This window comes from Carassius auratus, unplaced genomic scaffold, assembly GCF_003368295.1.
Source record: "Carassius auratus strain Wakin unplaced genomic scaffold, ASM336829v1 scaf_tig00005570, whole genome shotgun sequence".
Lineage (NCBI taxonomy): Eukaryota > Metazoa > Chordata > Actinopteri > Cypriniformes > Cyprinidae > Carassius > Carassius auratus.
This window is the reverse complement of record NW_020523681.1, coordinates 2,113-21,190: the sequence shown is the minus strand read 5'-3', so window position 1 is coordinate 21,190 and position 19,078 is coordinate 2,113. Positions and strand designations below refer to the sequence as shown.

Sequence of the window (19,078 nt, the reverse complement as noted above, 5' to 3'; positions counted from 1 at the left end):
TCTCAATGTCCACAGGAGATACGAGGCCTGTGACAAGCTTCTGCGCTGGGGGTCTGCTGTTAAAATCCAGCTCCATCTTCTTTATCCTTTGGGATAACGATGACCAAACCGACAAGAGCATAATCTACACACTCTAAGCTTTCTCCTGATCACAATATTGTGATATTTCGGATTTAAATATATTAGAAAAGGAATGGTGAAAAGTGAACTCCGTCGGAAGAATCCGAATTCTCTTCAGGGACTCGGGGGGGTTGGGGTCGCATAAAGATACATAGGATCGCAGCAGTTAAACGACGCGTAAAAATATTAAGGTAAACGTGGATTTAAAGGCCAACGGTATCTGGTTTTATAGAAATTAGCTGAAATACAATCAAGGGACTCGTCCGAGAGACACCAATACACAGCGATGGAGCTACGAGTTGGAAACAGATACAGACTTGGTAGAAAAATTGGAAGTGGATCATTTGGAGACATTTATCTGGGTAAGTATAAACTGAAACACACGTAGACACTCTTGCTATAAAGCTGTCAATAATATAAAACGCTTAACAAGCTCTATTGTTTCATATATCTGTCAGCTGTAACTGTCAGTGGCGTTTTTCCAAAGATTGACTCGTTATAGTATTTTTATGAGGTCCGTTTCTCAGTTCTTCGGGCATTTATATGAAAAACCGTATTTTCTAACCGTGACAAGAACGTATTTCAGACCACAAGTGGTTTGTTGAACTTACAGAGTATATAAACTTTACGTCCCGTTTGGAACAACACTCCAGGAGATCATACGTGACCATAAAATATGTGCTTTTGACATTAGACTCAGATGTCAGTTGTATAAGATGGAATACAACACTTGATTTAAACTGATTTGTGATTTCCCTGAACCTGTCAATAGGAGTTTCTAAACAGGTCCTCTCTTGTGTGTCACTCTGAATGAATCTTACCTGTCCATGCAGGTTTCACTGAAAGCGTGAACCACCCAAAAGGCCAAGCCTGACATGTTGAATCACCCTATGATGGACATTCAGCCAAACCTGGCTGATGCTTTTGCAGTCTATTAAAAATCAGATCATACTTTCAGGGTTCATGATTCATGCGATCTCGTTTTTCTGATCACAAGATCATGGTGCCTTTTGGGGAAACAATTTTGATTCAAGTTGTTGTGAAGCAACAGTGAGGAACCAGAAGAACTCTTTATTTATATACTAAATGGCCTTCATGGTTGATACCATCAGTATCACACCAGGAAGTCGTCGGTCATTTGAATATCCATGGTTGACATTTAGAGATTGTATTGATGGCTGTAGAGAGCCATTGTTTTGTATTGCAATACATTGCACCAAAGTAGGTCATTGTTTTTTTTTTTGTTAATACACTTAACTTTTAGTAGTACTCTAAACCACTTTAGCATTTCATTTTCGATTCAAGACTGTGATTAAATGTACTTGTGTAGAGCAAGATGTGAAGATCATCTTTTATTCAGAAGGCATTAAAGGAAGTTTTGCAGCTGTTGGCCTTAATTCTTCTAGCTGTGGTCTCCTCATTAACATGGTTTCTCTCACATGGTTTGAAACCCGTGGACAGAATGTTGAATTCAATCAAAGCTCTTACAAACATCAGGTTCAAATGCAATCAGCTTCCTTTTATTTTGACGGAGAAGCACTGTTGGCAAGGGGACTTTGATCATCATAGTGTTGAAGTGTGGTGGGGAGACCTTTATCCCGAAGCCTTTTAGCTGAGATGGGATAGTTTCAGTTTGTCTGTGTGTGAGAACAGGGCTTGGTGGGTGTGGTGAGATTGTAAACTCCATCTGCGCAGTTGTTTCATAACTGCACCCACCTCTTTGGTACGTTAACTTAATTAAATGCTTTTTTTTAATTGAATGCCTAAAGTGTGTCTTAGGTGTGATTCTGAGGCAGTGCTATAGGAAGATCTTCAGTAAATGACTGTGTGTGAAATACACTGAAATCATCTGCCATATCGTTAGCATTAGAGGCTGAAAAGATCAACCCCAACCAGATTAGACTCATTGCATCATGTTACACCGCATAGTGCCCTTACAAATCATCAGAGAGTCAGCGTAAATGCAACACCTCTCCGCTTTTCTTAGGATTCCGTAATATTTGAGTCATGGCAGGCCTCAGGTGTGTGAATCACCCAGGAATGTCCCACTCCTCTACAATCCGGTTTCCTTTCCATCCGCTTTTATGTAACTTCAGAGGGTTTGGTCTGGATAAATTATGTGGTGATGTTTGTAGGTTTGGACAGGATGCCACTTTTGTAACTTCCTCTTCATCTTTCGATGCCAAAAATGGAGATCTCATTTAGCTACATTATCAGACGTTTGACATCTATTTTTCGTGTGCGTTTCGAGCACATGTGAGTTTTATGTCCATACCCAATATTGTCCCATTGAGAGTCAGCTGTTGGATGGGCACTGGTTTTTCTTTTTTCGGAGGGAGCTCTTGCATAACGCTGTCGTAGTAGTATTGGTTTTCTTTATCATTGCAGTAGAGGTGATCTGTAACCAATGCAGAACCATTGTTGTTTACTTTGTAAATGGCAGATATAGGCTTGGACCTGCTCCCCATTTGACTGTTTTTCTTGTTTGATCTAAATGTAGTCACGGGGTACTGACTGTTTGTGTTCCTAGACTAAATGTTTCTAATTTGCTGATAAAGTTCTGTGTAGACCTGACTTGCATGACGTGCGTTTCTTTGCTATCAGCTGAGATGAGCATTATCCTATGCTTGTTTGTTTTCTAAATATCTCAGAAACCAGCTAAACAAGTCCTTGAGTTTCTGTTCAGACAACAGTGGTAGCAGTTTCAGTTTCAAAACTGATTTTGGTTTGCTAAGTGGACACATTAAGATTTTGCAGAATGTCCAAGAGTACATATTCATATCATATTACCAAATCTAAAACAATTATTTGCCCAATATATTATTACCTTAGAATCTCCATTACATTTCTCAAATCTTGTTCACCTTTAAAATGTGATCAAATGGCAAACAAAGTTTTTCACGACAGGTTTACTGAATAAAATAAAGCTTGGGGGGGGGGGGAGCAACAACAGACACCTAAAACACCGTTATATGTAGTGAACAAAACTGTACCGCTCATTTACACAAATATACAGAGAACAAGCATACTTCATATTTTAATAGGATTATTCTTGGAGTTTAATATTTACATTTTGATATTGCATTTTAATTAATTGTACAGGCCTATTCTTGATTTTGTTCATTGAAATTTTGTAGTGCAATCACAAATTATACAGGTCAATTAATTATGATCTAGAGTCGTGTCAGTTTGTTGGAGATTCAGGCTGTGTTCTGACCTCATTCACTGTTTTAATGGCTCGGTTTCTCATTCTGCTCTAGGCACAGACATTTCAGTTGGAGAAGAAGTGGCCATCAAACTGGAATGTGTGAAGACGAAGCACCCACAGCTCCACATTGAGAGCAAGATTTACAAGATGATGCAGGGTGGAGGTAATGAGAAAAGGGTTTGGATTAATCAGTAAATAAGGGTTTGATCGATGTAATCAATGAAGTGATTCATATTTGCCAACTATCATCTGTTGGGTTTCCAGGCTGTATTTAAGTGTTCTGTGTGCTCCCTTTGCAGTTGGCATTCCTACTATAAAGTGGTGTGGTGCAGAAGGAGATTATAACGTGATGGTGATGGAGTTGCTCGGCCCCAGTCTGGAGGATCTCTTCAATTTCTGCTCCAGGAAGTTCAGCCTGAAGACTGTCCTGCTGTTGGCTGATCAGATGGTATAATACAAAGTCACGTCGACAAGTAAAAAATTGTTTGCTGCAGAAGTACAACTTCTTTTTAATGTGTTTTTTGTAAACCTTGCATACCTCAGATTAGCCGCATTGAGTACATCCACTCCAAGAACTTCATTCACAGAGATGTAAAGCCGGATAACTTTCTGATGGGCTTGGGAAAGAAAGGAAACCTGGTCTACATCATTGACTTTGGTCTGGCCAAGAAATACCGTGACGCACGAACACACCAGCACATTCCCTATCGAGAGAACAAGAACCTGACGGGCACTGCACGTTACGCATCCATCAACACACATCTTGGCATTGGTAAAAAACACATTCTTTTCAGTCAGTTTGTAGATTTGACTGTGTGTGTGTGTGTGTGTGATCCAAATGAACAAACTTTCTCTGCATAGCAAATAGCATAAATGGCCATGTGAAGGAACAACAAATTGTTGTTTTACGCTTTCATCTGAGCAGAATATCTTAGTGGAGATCTCTAAACTCATACATGTTTACTGGTGTTTTCAGATTGCCAGTGTTTTTGTTCCTCAAAGAGAGTTCATGCATGTATTACACTGGACAGAAAATGTATTAATTTAAACAAAAACTTTGATATTTGGAAACCCCAAGTATGAAAGCAAGTGGAAAGCTTGTTACAAATGTAAGATAATGCAAATGCCTAGTGACAAAAAATACTTTTAGGATAAATAACAAGTGGCCAAATATCACAGGTGGATTACCGTATATAAATCGCACCTAAGTATAAGTCGCATCAGTCCAAAAATATGTCATGATGAGGAAAAAAACGTATATAAGTCGCACTGGACTATAAGTCGCATTATTTAGAACCAAGAGAAAACATTACCGTCTACAGCCACGAGAGGATGCTCTATTCTGCTCAGTGTAGACTACCAGCCAAACTATGAAAAGTGGGTTGTGTTGGTGCAGTGGGTAAGACACATTCCTTTGGTGTGAGGACCAGTGTTAATTTCGTTGACTAAATATTTTCGTCATTATTTTCGTCACGAATATATTTTTGCCGACGAAAACGAAACGAAAACTAAAATAGAAGGCACTGATGGAGACTAAAACTATGACTAAATTGATTGACATTATCGTCAACGAATAAAGGACGAGACGAAAATAGACTGTGACGAAAATCAAATCAGCAGACGGGAGAGATGCGAGGAATGAGCAAAAGAACCGGCAAAACAGAACAGACTGCATGAGAGAAGAGAACCAATCAGAGCCTGACTTATTGAGACGTGAAGCGAAGGTTTTCAGTTTTTATGAGCTCCCAGGAAGTCGGCATTCGAAGAGGTGATAGGGACTTTAAGCAACAGCCTCTGGTGGAACGGCAACGCCATTCTGGCGTTGTATTGCGCCTGCGCGAATTTAACTGTTACTTTGTGACGTTCTAATTTAACGGTCTACTACGGGAGAACAGCTGATTTGCCGGAGTCGCTACAACGTGAGAGGTTAGGTAAATAAATGTTATGTTTTTAGACTTATTTACATCATAAAATATTAAAAACTCCTCTTCTGACAAAAGATTGTCATTTAACGCCAAAAGCAATCCTTCTCTTGCTTTTTTAAATTATATATTTTTTTGGATCTCAATAAATGAATTAATGCTGCGTTGCGCTGTTCTGTTTTACCGTTGCTTAGTGACTTTTACGTTCTTGGCTACAGCGGTGTGACGGCAAACTTCCGGTCGCTGTAGCCGTTCCATTCGCAGCTGTTGCTTAAAGTCCCTACTGTCTAAAAGAGCGACAAAATGTCCACAGCTCACTTAACGTTTGACGACGAACAAAACAAAACAAAGTGTAAAGCACGCAGAGCGCTCATTCGTGGCAAGAACACAACCAATTTGAAAAGACATTTACAGACGAGCCACCCGGACATTTTCTCAAATGTAATTTCACAACGATGTTCTTTTGTTTGATGTTGTAGCATTAAATATTACGAACTGAAAAGTACTGTAAAATAGCCCCTTCTTCAAATTAGATGCGAGCACAATACTAATACGTAATATCATGATAAATACATTTGATTAATACTAATGTTTAGTATATTTTATAATGTTCTACTTGTTGACAATATCACAAATATTTCTATATTAGTCATGTGAAACGTGAATGTTCACATCCTATCATTATACATACAAATCTAGCAATATTGTAGTATTTAAAACATGCAATATTGCTAGACAAATGAATACCTTATAAAATCTTGTTACTTTTTTTATCCACCCAACTTATTAAATATTTACTTTAAATGTATGCACTTATTGTTCAGCTCAGCTGTAAGCTTTAAGGTCCTGGACCTAACTTTATTTTTCTTTTATTGATGGTCAATTGGCAGCTAGTTATTGTTTACATTATCATGACAGTGTTTGTTGCTGGAAGCTTTTGAATCGAAATAAAGACACAGTTGTGTTGAAATAAAGTTGAATTTGTGTTTTATATATTTTGGTTAAGTTTGTTTCCTATACCAGCTTTAAAAAATTGTCTAGTAAATCTGTTATTGATTTTAGTCTTATTTTAGTCGACTAAAATACCAAGCAATTTTAGTCGACTAAAATACCAAGCAATTTTAGTCGACTAAAATAAGACTAAAATTAAAACAAATCAGATGACTAAAACTTGACTAAAACTAAAAAGAATTATAGTCAAAAGACTAAGACTAAAACTAAATTAAAATTTCGTGTCAAAATTAACACTGGTGAGGACCCGGGTTCGAATCCACTGTGAGACACCAATGAGTCCCTGAGCAAGACACTTAACTCCTAGTTGCTCCAGAGGCGTGCGACCTCTGACATATATAGCAAGTAGTAATCACAATTAAAATTCAATTTAACGTCCAGTCTTAGCGACGGCTGTAGTTACTGATCCTTTGACGAGCTTTCTCGCTTTATTTTTCTTTCCCATTTCTCTACTGGTTCTGTATGACATCAGTGTGTGCTCTTGCTCAAGTGGATGCATGTATATTTTAGCGTTTCCCAGAAGAGGTTGGTTTGTGGACGTGTGTTTGCAGCAGTATAAATGCTTATTCATGAATCATACAGTAGCAGTCATCCTTTCATGCTCCATGCAAGCATCTATAATTCAATTCGCGTGTCTCTACAGAGCAGTCTCGGCGGGATGACCTGGAGTCTCTCGGTTACGTGCTGATGTACTTCAACTTGGGCTCGCTGCCTTGGCAGGGACTGAAAGCCGCCACCAAGAGACAGAAGTATGAGCGTATCAGTGAAAAGAAGATGTCCACCCCCATTGAAGTTCTCTGCAAGGGCTACCCATGTATGTTCAGAGCCCTTGTGTCATTTCGAACATTTTGTGAATGTTAATCAGACTTCGTCTTTGAAACGATGCTTATAATCCGGTATTGTAATATGCCTGTTTGTTTTCTGTCCCACAGCTGAATTTGCTACGTACCTCAACTTTTGCCGATCACTGCGATTTGATGACAAGCCAGACTATTCGTATTTGAGGCAACTCTTCAGGAATCTGTTCCACAGACAGGGCTTTTCCTATGACTATGTGTTTGACTGGAACATGCTTAAATTTGTAAGTACATGTCTGGATGGTCTTCGTTCTTTAGAGTGTGATAAATGAAACTTGTGTTGCTTGTTGTAGTTTGTTCATTAGTGATATATGAGACTTAAACTGTTATTGATTGGGTATGGGTGTTGTGTTGTGCAGAGGTGTGACATTTTGTGTGTAGACGGTGGTTGCGTTTCTAAGTTTTTAAATATTACACCACATAAATCCACTTTTAGAAATCCACTACATTGTTGCGTTTCCCCTTTTCTCAGGGCGCCAACCGTACAGCAGAGGAGGCAGAACGTGAGAGGAGAGAGCGAGACGAGCGGATGAGGCACAGCAGGAATCCTGCAGCTCGAGGGATCCCAGCAGCCTCAGGCAGACCCCGCCCCACACAGGACGGAGCTCCGCCCACACCCCTCACCCCCACCTCTCACACAGGTGAACAGTCTGTCACTTACCTCTCAGGTACATGAAAGACTACAAGGAGGTATCTCATACATCTCACTATCTCACAGCAAACACATCCTCACCGAGACCGGTCACTGGCATGGAGCGCGAACGGAAGGTCAGCATGCGGCTTCATCGTGGCGCCCCAGTGAACGTGTCGTCCTCAGACCTGACGGGGCGACAAGACACCTCCCGCATGTCCACATCACAGGTATATTGCAGACCCTGCTCATTCAATCAATAAGCAGAGCAATAATAAACCACATGACGAAAGTAGCCAGTCTGTATGAGTATCTGAATGAGGTGTTTTAATATTTTCTTACCGATAAAAGAGATTTTACTCTGGCTGAACAAATAGTTTAGTGCATCGGGCTTTGAATGGTTACACTAGGAATTCTTACTACTTCACACAAATAAATACCTAATGAAATATTAGTACATCTTTTATTGCTTACAGTAATTGAAGTTTTGATTCTCATGATCTCTTTTGGAGTTTCTGACTGGTGAAATTTAACTTAAAATTGTATCTGTTTATTAGATTTTCTAGGAACCTGTTGACCTAACGTTTGTGTTTCTGGGAAAAGTCATTTCAGCAGCATTTTTTTTCCCAATATGACAGACAGTAGGCATTGCATGATTATGAGTTGGTGTGAGCTGTGTGTCAGTGTACATGTGATTGTGTTGTGGGGGTGGAAGGCTGTAATGTTCTCTCTCTTCACCCCAGAATAGCATTCCTTTCGATCACCACGGCAAGTAGTTGATCATCACATCCTTGTGCACCAGGTCAGTTTGATAAGCTTGTGTTGACTGCACATTGCCTTGATTTCTACCAACTGGGTGAATATCATTTGAACTGTCATATATTTAAAAAATAATAATAATAAAGGATCTAAATGGTGTTTTTGCATCTCTGAATAATATATACATATATACATATATATATATACACACAGACACAAACGCATGCATGCATACATAAACATACACTAGCGGTGAAAAGTTTTGGATCAGTAAGACTTGTGATGTTTTTTTTTTTTTAAAGAAGTCTCTTATGTTCATCAAGGCTGCATTTATTGATCTAAAAAATACAGAAAAAAATGTTATAACATTAGAAAATAATGGTTTCTATTTTAATATCCTTTAAAATGTCATTTATTTCTGTGATTCAAAGCTACCATCGGCCACTACTCCAGTATAAAGTGTCACATGATCCTTAAGAAATCATTCTAATATGCTGATTTAATTATAAGAATTATCAATGCTGGCAACAGTTGTGCTGCCAAATATTTTTTTGGAAACCGCAATACTTATTTCAGGATTCTTTAAATAAAAAGTTAAAACGAAAAGCATTTATTCAAAATAAATCTTTTTGAACAATATAAATCTTAGTAATTTAACACATCCTTGAATTAAAGTTTTAATTTTAAACCGTTTTTACCACTGATAATAAATCAGCGTATTAGAATGATTTTTGAAGGATCATGTGACATTTAAGATTATATATATATATTTTTTATTTTACGTCTTCCTAATGTTTCACAATATTAAAGTATTTTTTCCTGTTTTTTTATCAAATAAATTTAGCCTTGATGAGCATAGGTAACTCCTTTTAAAAAAAAAACTTTTAAAAAAACTTAAAAAAAAAAAATTTGTTCTGATCCCAAACTTGCCTTAGTGTGTGTGTGTGTGTGTGTGTGTATATATAGCAAGACTGTTTATTTGATCAGAAATACATTTTATATTGTGAAATATTACATTTTTAATAGCCATATATTGTGTATACAATTTTTGATGGCTAAATGTTAAATCTGTGGAAACTGTTTTTTCACACACATTTGATCACTAATATTACAACTAATATTAGCTTATTTATATCTTAATTTTGGGTTAAAACAAGACCCAGACCGTTTTGTGAGATTCTTAATCATTCTTAAAGTCTTTTTTGAAAGACCATTTTGTTCAGTGGCAGTTGTCATTTATTGGGCGTCTCTTTCTCTTGTTGCTGTTTACAGATTGTTTCCATGTCCCAGAAGCCTCCACTTTGCAATATGGAGCACGATGGGCAACCTAACTACACACGGCTGATTGACAGCTCTCCACCATCAGCTAATAGATAGGGCGTCAGTCTCTTTCTTCTATTGACCAAACCAAAATGGTGTAGAACCAACCTGACCTCTTTGCTTCGGGCTCTCTCTCCTCTTCTTCTTATCTCATTTTCTCAGATTTTTTTTAAATGTTTTCGTGGAAATGAGAGCTACAGCCTGTTGGGTTGACCAATCAGAGACTGGATCAGCCAGCCACACCATTGTCATCTCCTGCTTCCTTCCTTCACAGTTCCTCTCTTACACATTCAGTGCTGCACAACTTTCTCTGGTTCAGGCTCCTCGCGATTGAGGCTAATGTATCGTCTGTGTGGTTTAAATGTTTCTTTGTATTCTGAATTTGCTTTCGTTTTTTAACCTTGGTTAAACAGACGAGTCCGGGTTCACTTTTAAATGTTTTTTTTTTTTTACTCTATTTATTTTTTAATATACATTTTAATAACCCTCTGTAGCTGGTGAGGTTCCTTTCCCACGGTGAAGCTGGTGGTATAGAGTGGACTGCCCACAAAGGCTCCAAAATCTCAGCATACATGGCTGGTAGCAAATGGACTCCACAGCCTGGTTTTCACTCGTGAACGTCCTCCCAGAGAGACCCTGTGAACCTCAACTGTTTGTCTGCTATATTGATCTCTTTAACTGTACAAAACTGCCTCCCCCATTATTGTGTCTTCTGTTTCTAAGCTGTGATATAACTGTAAAATAATCATGTAAATGTTTCCATGCAACTTTTAGAAAGACTATGAAATGACCGCAGATGGTTTGAGTCTGAAAGTTATCGACAGTTATTTTTACCCACGTTTTCACAAAGCCACAACAATGAAGTGCCAGACTTTGGGGGTTTTCTGCATTCTGAACTTGATCTTTGACTCTTGAGGGTGATGTTTTGAATCATGGAGATCTTCTAAAAAGGTTGGTTATGTTTTGCTGCAAGTTTGTGTTCTGATGGTTCAGATGGTGTTTTGGAAGTGAAAAATCATTGGAGATATCGAATGTCTTTGCAAAGGTTGAAAGAATGAAAACAAATCAAAGTCTTGCTCTGATGTTTAGTGATTTTTTTTTTTCCTTCTTTCTTTACAAAATATTCCAGCACTGATGTGGCTTTTCTAATGCACATTGAAAGCTGGTCTGGTCATCTTTTTCACCTGTTAACTTCCTGGATAATATTTTTCATCTGATTCTCCCCCATTTTGAAGCCCATGGCTGCTTTGAGCTCCACATACTTTTGTGGAAGTCATGCCAATTTGTCAGTCCTGTAGGAATTTGTATTACCACCGTATTTGTGTATTTTAAACCATGTAAATAAATGAATTACTTGTACTTGGGGTTGCATTTATTTTTAATTCTGTGCATAGGATATAGGCAATTAAATAGTTGGTTTTGCTTATCCATCATTAAGGTTTTATTACTTTTGAAAACATGTCCTATTTTCTAGAAATAACTGGGCCATGTAGTTCATTCCAGTATCCCAGTTACTGCCATTGACACCTCAGGCAGTATAATAACCCACTATTCATGTGTCACTGTGAATTTCTCATGATGCGTTCTCCAGTAGGCTTGGCGCTTCATCTTTCTTTCCTCTAAACTAAATCCATGATCCTACTGCCATTTTTTATTTCTAGCTACAATTTATTTTTTCATGCTCTTCTCTTCACATGCATCTGTAATCTATTTTTGCAATCTCTTCTATGCATCTAAAACCATAGTTGAACTGAAACATCCAAAATCGCTTTAAGTGTCACCATAATACTATGTGTTAGACTATGTCTCGTTGCTCTGCTTAGGTTTGAAAAAAATCCAGTACTTCAGAAACTCTACGTTAACGGTTTATAAGCAGGATTTATCACCTTGCTAGTTAACCTCACGGTTTCAGATGAGCCACTGCTTAAGGTGCATTTACAGAAGGACACCAGCTGGACTGAACTGAAAATACTGCACAAATCCGGTGCTAATAGGATCTGGACTGTGTCTTATTGTAGGAGTAGGGAGTAAACAATGTGGTCAATTACAGTTTTCACTAACCTTTTACTGACAACTATCACTTCAGGGCAAATCAGTTCACTAATTTGATGCAATTTTAATTGAAGATCAATAAAGCGGCATATTTAATCATGTCAGCAAGTTAACAAAAAAAAACAACATGAGTCAAGGTACAGTGGAGCGGGAAGGATATTTATTTCTAAAACAATTTACAGATTCTTTACGGCTACAAGACTTAAGGCACAACCAAAAACAGCTTGTGTCTTTAGAACGTAGTAAAAGAGGGTTCCTACTCACACAGTGCTGGTGAAAAACAAAGTTTAGAAGGGTTTTACCCATACCATTTAAAAAAAAAAAGACATTTGATTCTTAAGTGAAGTGAAAATAAATGTTACATAGGCAACATATTGCAGGTAACAGCTGTGGTCCTCTCCTGATTGATGCAGTTGATCTGGAAACACTGACATTTAGGTGAATAAATTACAAATAAATATAAAGTGGAGCTGCCAACTGACATCAACACTTTAATATAAATACTGAATCAATAAAAGAAAGTTAAAATTAACAAAATAGCAAAAACCCAAACACACTATATAAAAAAAAAAAAAAAAAAAATACATGTAACAGAGCGCTGTCCTCCAAAAATATGTACTTTGAAACATTTCACAAAAATAAAAGCATGTCTGAACTCTGTACATTCCTCTAATTTAAAAAGACTAACTAGGATCCTCATTTGCATGTCATACATTTCTGACTTTAAATACAATCCTGTGCTCTCTCAGGACCATTTTAAAATGTTACAGTAGATGTATATAGATACTAACAATCCACATTAGCAAACACAGAATGCCAAAGCAGCAAGCTGGTAATATTCAGTATAATCCTGGTGACCTGCTCAGTGATGTGGAGTGCTTACTGGCCAAAAATATGGTGCCACAGTATAAATTGATTCTATTTTTGTAACAAGAACCTTTTGAGAACAAACCTGACATCTGCTAACATAGAAGGCAGTGGTTGGCCTAAAAATGGCTGAATCGGAACTGCAGAGCAGGTCAAAAAGCGGTCCATCCGCAACCACACTTGAAGCATGATACAAAAAGCATACACTACAACAAACACACATCCATGATTCCTACAAGGGAAGCTTTGTCATACCTATTGTTCTAGTATCTTCACAGAGAGGATTCAGGTTCTACAACCACACCATTTGGTTCAGTCACCTTTTTGGAAGCGTTCTCCACCTCTATGCTTTCAGGCTCTTCAACCTTTCTATCATTAGATTTTGCCATTGCTTCATGTTCGATGGCTTGCTTCTTTCCATTGTCACCCTCTCCGTTGTCTTGGTTGTCCTTTGGTGCTTTGTTGAGCTCCTCCATCTCGGTCTCGTTAATGGCCATCTCCATCTTTGCTGGAGGGTCAGGCTGTTGGGGCTTCCTTTTGATGAAGAGCATGTTACAAATGGCGAGCACAAGAGCCGAGAGGATCACCTCACACCCAGCCAGCAGAAAGACGAACATGTAATTCTTTGTGGCATCCAGAAGACGACCTGTGAAATGAAACAAGAGAAGCATGATAAACCTACCCACGTGGATTGGCCAATTGTGGCGGCAACCCTGACTGGTCACACGTCAATGACCCATGAGCGGAAGCTGTCATTGTTGGTACAACTATAACATCCATTTGTTGTGTTTGGAGGTCTAAACAATCCAAAACATATGGTATTGTACAAATATTAGGCCCTTCCAACACTAAACAAAGGGTTCTTGTAAGGTACATAAAGGGCCACCTGCATTTTTGACCATTTGCAAAGAGAATGTGGTTTTCATTGGTAGGTAATCTAAAAGACTAGAGGAGATACTTTGGTCATGTAAATGTATGTTTCAGTTGATTCGTTGCTTATCTTATGACTTTTCTTTAATAGCACAGACACTACAGAACATAAATGACTCTGACCTGCTCCAGGTGGTCCCACCAACACAGCAACGGCTTCAACCAATAGCACCAAGCCAATGGCACTGGAGAACTTCTCAGTCCCCACAATGGCCATCAACACTTCAAACTGCAAGGCTCCAACCATGCCATAGGAGATACCGAAGAAGATGCAGAACACCACGAGAGATGGATAGTCTTTGGCCATAGAGCCGAGGAGATCAGTGGTGCCATTGAAGAGCATAGCGAAACTGAAGAGGTAAACGCATCGTGGTCGAACCCACTTGAGCCCAGCAATGATACCACATGTTGGCCTAGCGAAGATGTCGATAAACCCTAGTATGGTGAGCAGCAAAGCAGACTTGGTGTCCTCATTGCCCAGTTCCTTGGCATAGCTTACCACAAACACAGGAGGCACAAAAAGACCCAACACCATAATGGCCGCAGCCACCGTGTAAATCAGAAAGCCACGATCTTTAAAGACAGTGAAGTCAAGAAGTTTGGGCTTTGGTTTGGATTCCTTCTCTTTTTCGTCCACCTCGCTTGTTTTTTGGGGTGCTTTCAAGGGCCTCATGAGGGCTCCACATGCACAGCAATTCAGTAGAATCCCTCCAAGGATTAGGAAGCCTCCACGCCAACCATAGTTATATTGAAGGACCTGACCAAGAGGAGACAAACAGCACAGAGCCACGGGACTTCCAGCTGCAGCCAACCCATTGGCCAAGGGCCTTTTCTCACTGAAATATCTGTTCAGCATGATGAGGGATGGCTGAAAGTTCAAAGCAAGACCCAAACCTGGAGAACATAGTTTGAGGGTGTTAATGCATTGAAAAGAAGTACACCAGAATTTCATACGTATACACAAAACAGTACTCACCGGTTATGACTCCTGTGCTGAGATAGATGTGGATGATACTGGTTGAAAAGGATGCCATAATCATACCAAGTGAGGCAAAAAGGCCCCCGACCATCATCACAGGGCGACACCCGAAACGGTTCACTAAGATGCTGCATATAGGGCCTGCAACAAGCAAACTACTGTTACCATGCAGAATCGTGGTTTCCATTAAAAAAAAAAAAAAAGAATTGCATGATAATACGGTCCTCTCAAAATAGATCCTTCATGTGGACCTGTAATTTGAAAACCCACTTAGCCACACAATATTTTCATCTCTCCCTGATGTCAGTGGACATCTGTACCTGAGCCATAAAGCATTGCAAGAAGTATAGAGGAGATCCAAGCCGTGTCACTGTAGCCCACTCCAAACTCCCGGATAAGCTCTTTGAAGAAGACGCTGACTGCTTTGGGAAAGGCGTAGGAGAAACCTGTAATGACGAAGCAGCCGAAGAGGACAGCCCAACCCCATCCTCCATCAGGTGCCTTGACCCCACTGTTACCAGTGTCTACAACCGCTCCACCCATGATGCTTTGTACTGGTCAGGTCTCAACTGCAACAAACAGCATCACAAAACCAGTGTCACTGATGGTGCTTAATTCAACAGGAAAGTTAGTGTACTTGACCGGATTCGTCAACATGACTTTAAATATATTAATTGACAAAAGCTTATGGATAAATAATGCTGAACAGCCAAATTCGTGCTTGTTTACTGAATATCCCTCTACAGCAAAATCTGTAAGGTTTGCCAGGCACGCTTGATTCACACCCTTCCTCATTCAGGTTCCTGCCAAAAGCTGTTCTCGTAATTCTAGGTACAACATGTTAAATGTAATACTCCCTACCGAGTATCAAAACAAATTACAACTTTTAAAAAACCCAGCATCACAAGCGTTTTTTTTTTTTTTAGATCACAGAGTTAATTATATGGCTTCTAACCCAGAGTTTCCCCATTCCTGATCCTGCAACTCTGCCAGCACTGTACTTTTTTTGAGTCCCTTATTGACACACCGCATTCAGTTCATGAGCATTCAACTAACGACCTGATGAGAATCATGGGTGTTAAATGCTGAAGGAATCTGAAACATGTCATGTGGGGGGGTGCTCCAGGACCAGGATTAGCAAACACTTCTGTAGCCTACTATGCAATGCTTGAACTGTTGTGCCCTTTCAAAGGTCTCTCAACAGGAGGAGCTGTCAGACAGCTGTTGATGGCAACCAACTTCCTGAAAACATTGATCATCTTACTTGTGATATCTTTTGCATCATTTCTAACCAAAAATAAATAAATACCACACACACACCACAACATGACCTTAACATTATGTGCCACATTATCTTCACATTCTGCTATACAAACTATTACAAAATGGCCAGCCTTCTTATACTGACCTTGTTAAAGGGCATGACTACCATGACTCATTAAACTAGAGAGACTACCATGACTCATTAAACTAAAGAAACTGATTAATGAATACTCATACATACTCTTTTAAAACAAAAAGCTAATAGACACCTGGTCCTTTGTAAATCAATGTGAACTCTGAAACTATTTATCTGGATACCAAGACGGATACCAGCCGTGGTATGTTGTACTATACATGTACAATAAATAAAATAAGTTACACTTAAGTATCACTGTTTCTTAACTTACTAATGGAGACATGCATGCAAACAAAAAATAGTTTGCTCTATTTTTTTTTTACATATATGTGGAAATTAGTAGATCAAGAACTATGATGTAGAAGAGCTGCACTAGGTTAGCATGCAACCAATGTATGTATGACCTACCTTACTAAAGGTCCCTGAAAACTGAACCTCCCTCGTATCTACATCATTTAGGGGCAAGAGGGGGATGGGGGCTGTGGGGCACGCCTCTGTACACTACAAACCTAAATTAAGACTCTGACAATTCCCCATGTGGTACTGATTGCAACAACCAGAATCACCTCCCATGAGGTTAAGAGTAGCTTGTCTTGTGTGTACCCTCATCTTATGTAGATTTGTATTTAAACAAATTTGGTTGGGATTTAATTTATGTTTGCTTAAGGAGGAATTATGTAGGGTTAGAATTTATTTTAGAAAGGCCATTGAATTGTTTCTCAGAAACAGGTCACAGCTGGCACTGACTCTTTGTTAATTATGGATGCTTCTTGTCAAGTCCATACTAATTAGCAAAATGGCTGATTCTAATCTGTCAGTTGCAATGCAGCGACAAGATTAATGATTGTATTCTTTTCAGTGATTTTCAAATATCTAATCAATCCTTTATATAGGTCTGTGTGTGACACCAGTCCTAATTTTATTTTTTTATGATAATAGTTGATAAAGGTATTAGATGTAGTGATAAGGATAAGTCTGAAAAGGGAATTAAGGCCAATTAACATTATACATTACAGCCTTCACTGGCCTTCCTCCTCCTACAATACTACATGCTGAACGTGATTTCACCAAGTGCAACATGTTCCAGGAACAACATTCCAATCAACCAATCAGATTTGAGGGATAAGTTTACAGCCTTACAACCACAGTTGATGCTTCTACACCCTTGTTTTTAATTTCCCTCTGATTTTAGGGTTAATTTATGGGTAGGGGCCTATCTATATTTTTGGACAATAATTTTTATCCATGAACCATGTCTTACTTTGCAAAACCATGGGTCACTGTGATTTTGGCAAGTAAGACATGTTCCTGGATCAACATCTTTTGTTGATCCTGGATCGACATGACTGTCCAAAAATATAGACCTAACCCAGTCCCTACCCTTAAACCCTACCCATAATTTATTCCTAAAGTCAGTGGGAAATGATAAGTGAATAACAAAGGTGTAGAAGCATCCAACCTTGAAAACTTATACCTTGATTCTGATTGGTTGATTGAAACAAGGATGTTGATCCAGGAACATGTTGCACTTGGTGATATCACTTCACCAAAATCACCCGACCCTATGCTATATGGCTCAAATTTAGGGGGGATGGTATGAAATAAAAACCTTTTTTAAAAGTAACACAAATTTTGTAATCATTATGATTATGTCAAATTAGCTACAGGAACAAAAGTAGCTGCAGGAACAAAAGTAGCTACAGGAATGTGTCTGTAAGTCCCCTGTAACTCATCTGTAAACCAATGTAAAATTTCTAAACGTCATAATTACATGAATGTATATGTCATTCTGTCTTTAAATATTTGCACGAAGGGCATCTGATGCAACGATGCTCTCTGGTCTACGTGCTAAACGTGACATTTATACTCTCTCCCCTCCACCTATAAGCGCTGCACTACCACATGAGTATAAATCCACATATCTACCATCCTCAAGTATCAATTTTTCTCACTTATACAATTGTAGTATTATTGTACCAACAGCTACTCAACAATTATATTACATGCTGTGAAAATATCAGACTAATATATAATTGTATCGGTGTGTGGATAATTCACGATATACAGTTATCAAAAATATTTGTCTTTATAACACGGTTTATATTTTTAAATAGACAAAATAATAGTATTTCTGTTCCTGAACCGAGACCTGTTAGCTACTTTTCATAAGTCAGTCTCCATAGCAGCCCATCGGCATCAGCATCCCGCATCCAGTCACCCAATCATCTTCTCTGAACACATGTTGACATATTTAAAGGAATCAATCCTCATATACATACCTTAACGATGCTCTTCGATTAAGGTATTTCACTGATGATGCCCTCCTGGGACCAGGACCATCACGTTCGCACGGCACTCATCTTTGAAGAGGCTTTGAGTGGGATCCGCTTCTCTCTGACTGTGTTCTGCCACCAGTGAATCACTCGAGTCATACTGACGTGCAGCCAATGAGCGCGAGCGAGGGCACTAACGTTACGTGCGCTTCCCCACCACTCTGTCCCTCTCTCTCTCATCCCTATTCAATCTATGTGCTCATGGGATTTAAAGGGGATTTACGGACCTTCAATCCATATATGAAGCATCAGCTTGTTTCTCATTAGGTGCTGAACAGAAATATTATTTCGCATTTCCCCCCACATGTTGTGGCACACAACAGGTTAAATTGTAGAGTTGCAAAACAGGCGGATGCCACTTCCTCGGCTAATTGGTCAACAACTCGGAAACGTTTCTTTAGATATAGTGTTTGTTGTTATATTTATGTATAGACAGCTGTTGGTTTTGTAGAGAGTTCTGAGTAGTGAATGAGTGTAAAACATACCGGTAGATATTACACAAATTGAAAAGAAGAACATTTTGTTTCCTCGGGAAGTTGCCGAATCCATCTCAATAAGACATGTATAATTTATACACTAAGTAGGCTACAGATACAATTGAGAACGTGACAGCAGGCAGGTAGAAACCACGTGAATCAGGTGTCTTCTTTCCCTTCACGTCACTTAGTTTGTGTGCCGCAGGAGAAGTTG

General features: G+C 38.9%; 2 protein-coding genes across 3 annotated transcripts; one reads left to right on the top strand and one right to left on the bottom strand.

The window, feature by feature from the left end:
* LOC113070981 (casein kinase I) lies at nt 1-11,187 on the top strand. Its single transcript, XM_026244335.1, has 10 exons — nt 1-482; nt 3,381-3,491; nt 3,628-3,776; nt 3,872-4,100; nt 6,905-7,075; nt 7,194-7,342; nt 7,591-7,759; nt 7,837-7,979; nt 8,493-8,551; nt 9,781-11,187. Exons 1-9 carry the CDS (start codon nt 407-409, stop codon nt 8,523-8,525), a joined length of 1,230 nt encoding a protein of 409 aa, XP_026100120.1. The 5' UTR covers nt 1-406; the 3' UTR covers nt 8,526-8,551; nt 9,781-11,187.
* Nucleotides 11,188-12,018: 831 nt separating this feature from the next.
* LOC113070980 (monocarboxylate transporter 4-like) lies at nt 12,019-18,509 on the bottom strand. 2 transcript variants are annotated; one of them, XM_026244334.1, is made up of 5 exons: nt 18,335-18,509; nt 14,977-15,225; nt 14,654-14,797; nt 13,801-14,571; nt 12,019-13,393 (listed from the first exon to the last, which is right to left on the bottom strand). In XM_026244334.1, the coding sequence occupies exons 2-5, from the start codon at nt 15,197-15,199 to the stop codon at nt 13,020-13,022; spliced, it is 1,512 nt and encodes a 503-aa protein (XP_026100119.1). In that variant the 5' UTR covers nt 15,200-15,225; nt 18,335-18,509; the 3' UTR covers nt 12,019-13,019. The 2 variants fall into 2 exon arrangements, with proteins under 2 accessions (XP_026100119.1, XP_026100118.1); XM_026244333.1 differs by lacking the exon at nt 18,335-18,509 and adding an exon at nt 16,464-16,670 and having other exon boundaries at nt 13,020-13,393.
* Nucleotides 18,510-19,078: the final 569 nt, after the last annotated feature.

Excerpts from the sequence above, each read along its gene's own strand:
- LOC113070981 (XM_026244335.1), top strand. The coding sequence starts at position 407 with ATGGAGCTACGAGTTGGAAACAGATACAGACTTGGTAGAAAAATTGGA. Across the intron at positions 7,076-7,193 it reads TCTCTGCAAGGGCTACCCAT|CTGAATTTGCTACGTACCTC; the intron begins GTATGTTCAGAG and ends TCTGTCCCACAG. Across the intron at positions 7,980-8,492 it reads CCCGCATGTCCACATCACAG|AATAGCATTCCTTTCGATCA; the intron begins GTATATTGCAGA and ends TCTTCACCCCAG.
- LOC113070980 (XM_026244334.1), bottom strand. The coding sequence starts at position 15,199 with ATGGGTGGAGCGGTTGTAGACACTGGTAACAGTGGGGTCAAGGCACCT. Across the intron at positions 14,572-14,653 it reads CAGCACAGGAGTCATAACCG|GTTTGGGTCTTGCTTTGAAC; the intron begins GTGAGTACTGTT and ends TATGTTCTCCAG. Across the intron at positions 13,394-13,800 it reads GGTGGGACCACCTGGAGCAG|GTCGTCTTCTGGATGCCACA; the intron begins GTCAGAGTCATT and ends TTCATTTCACAG.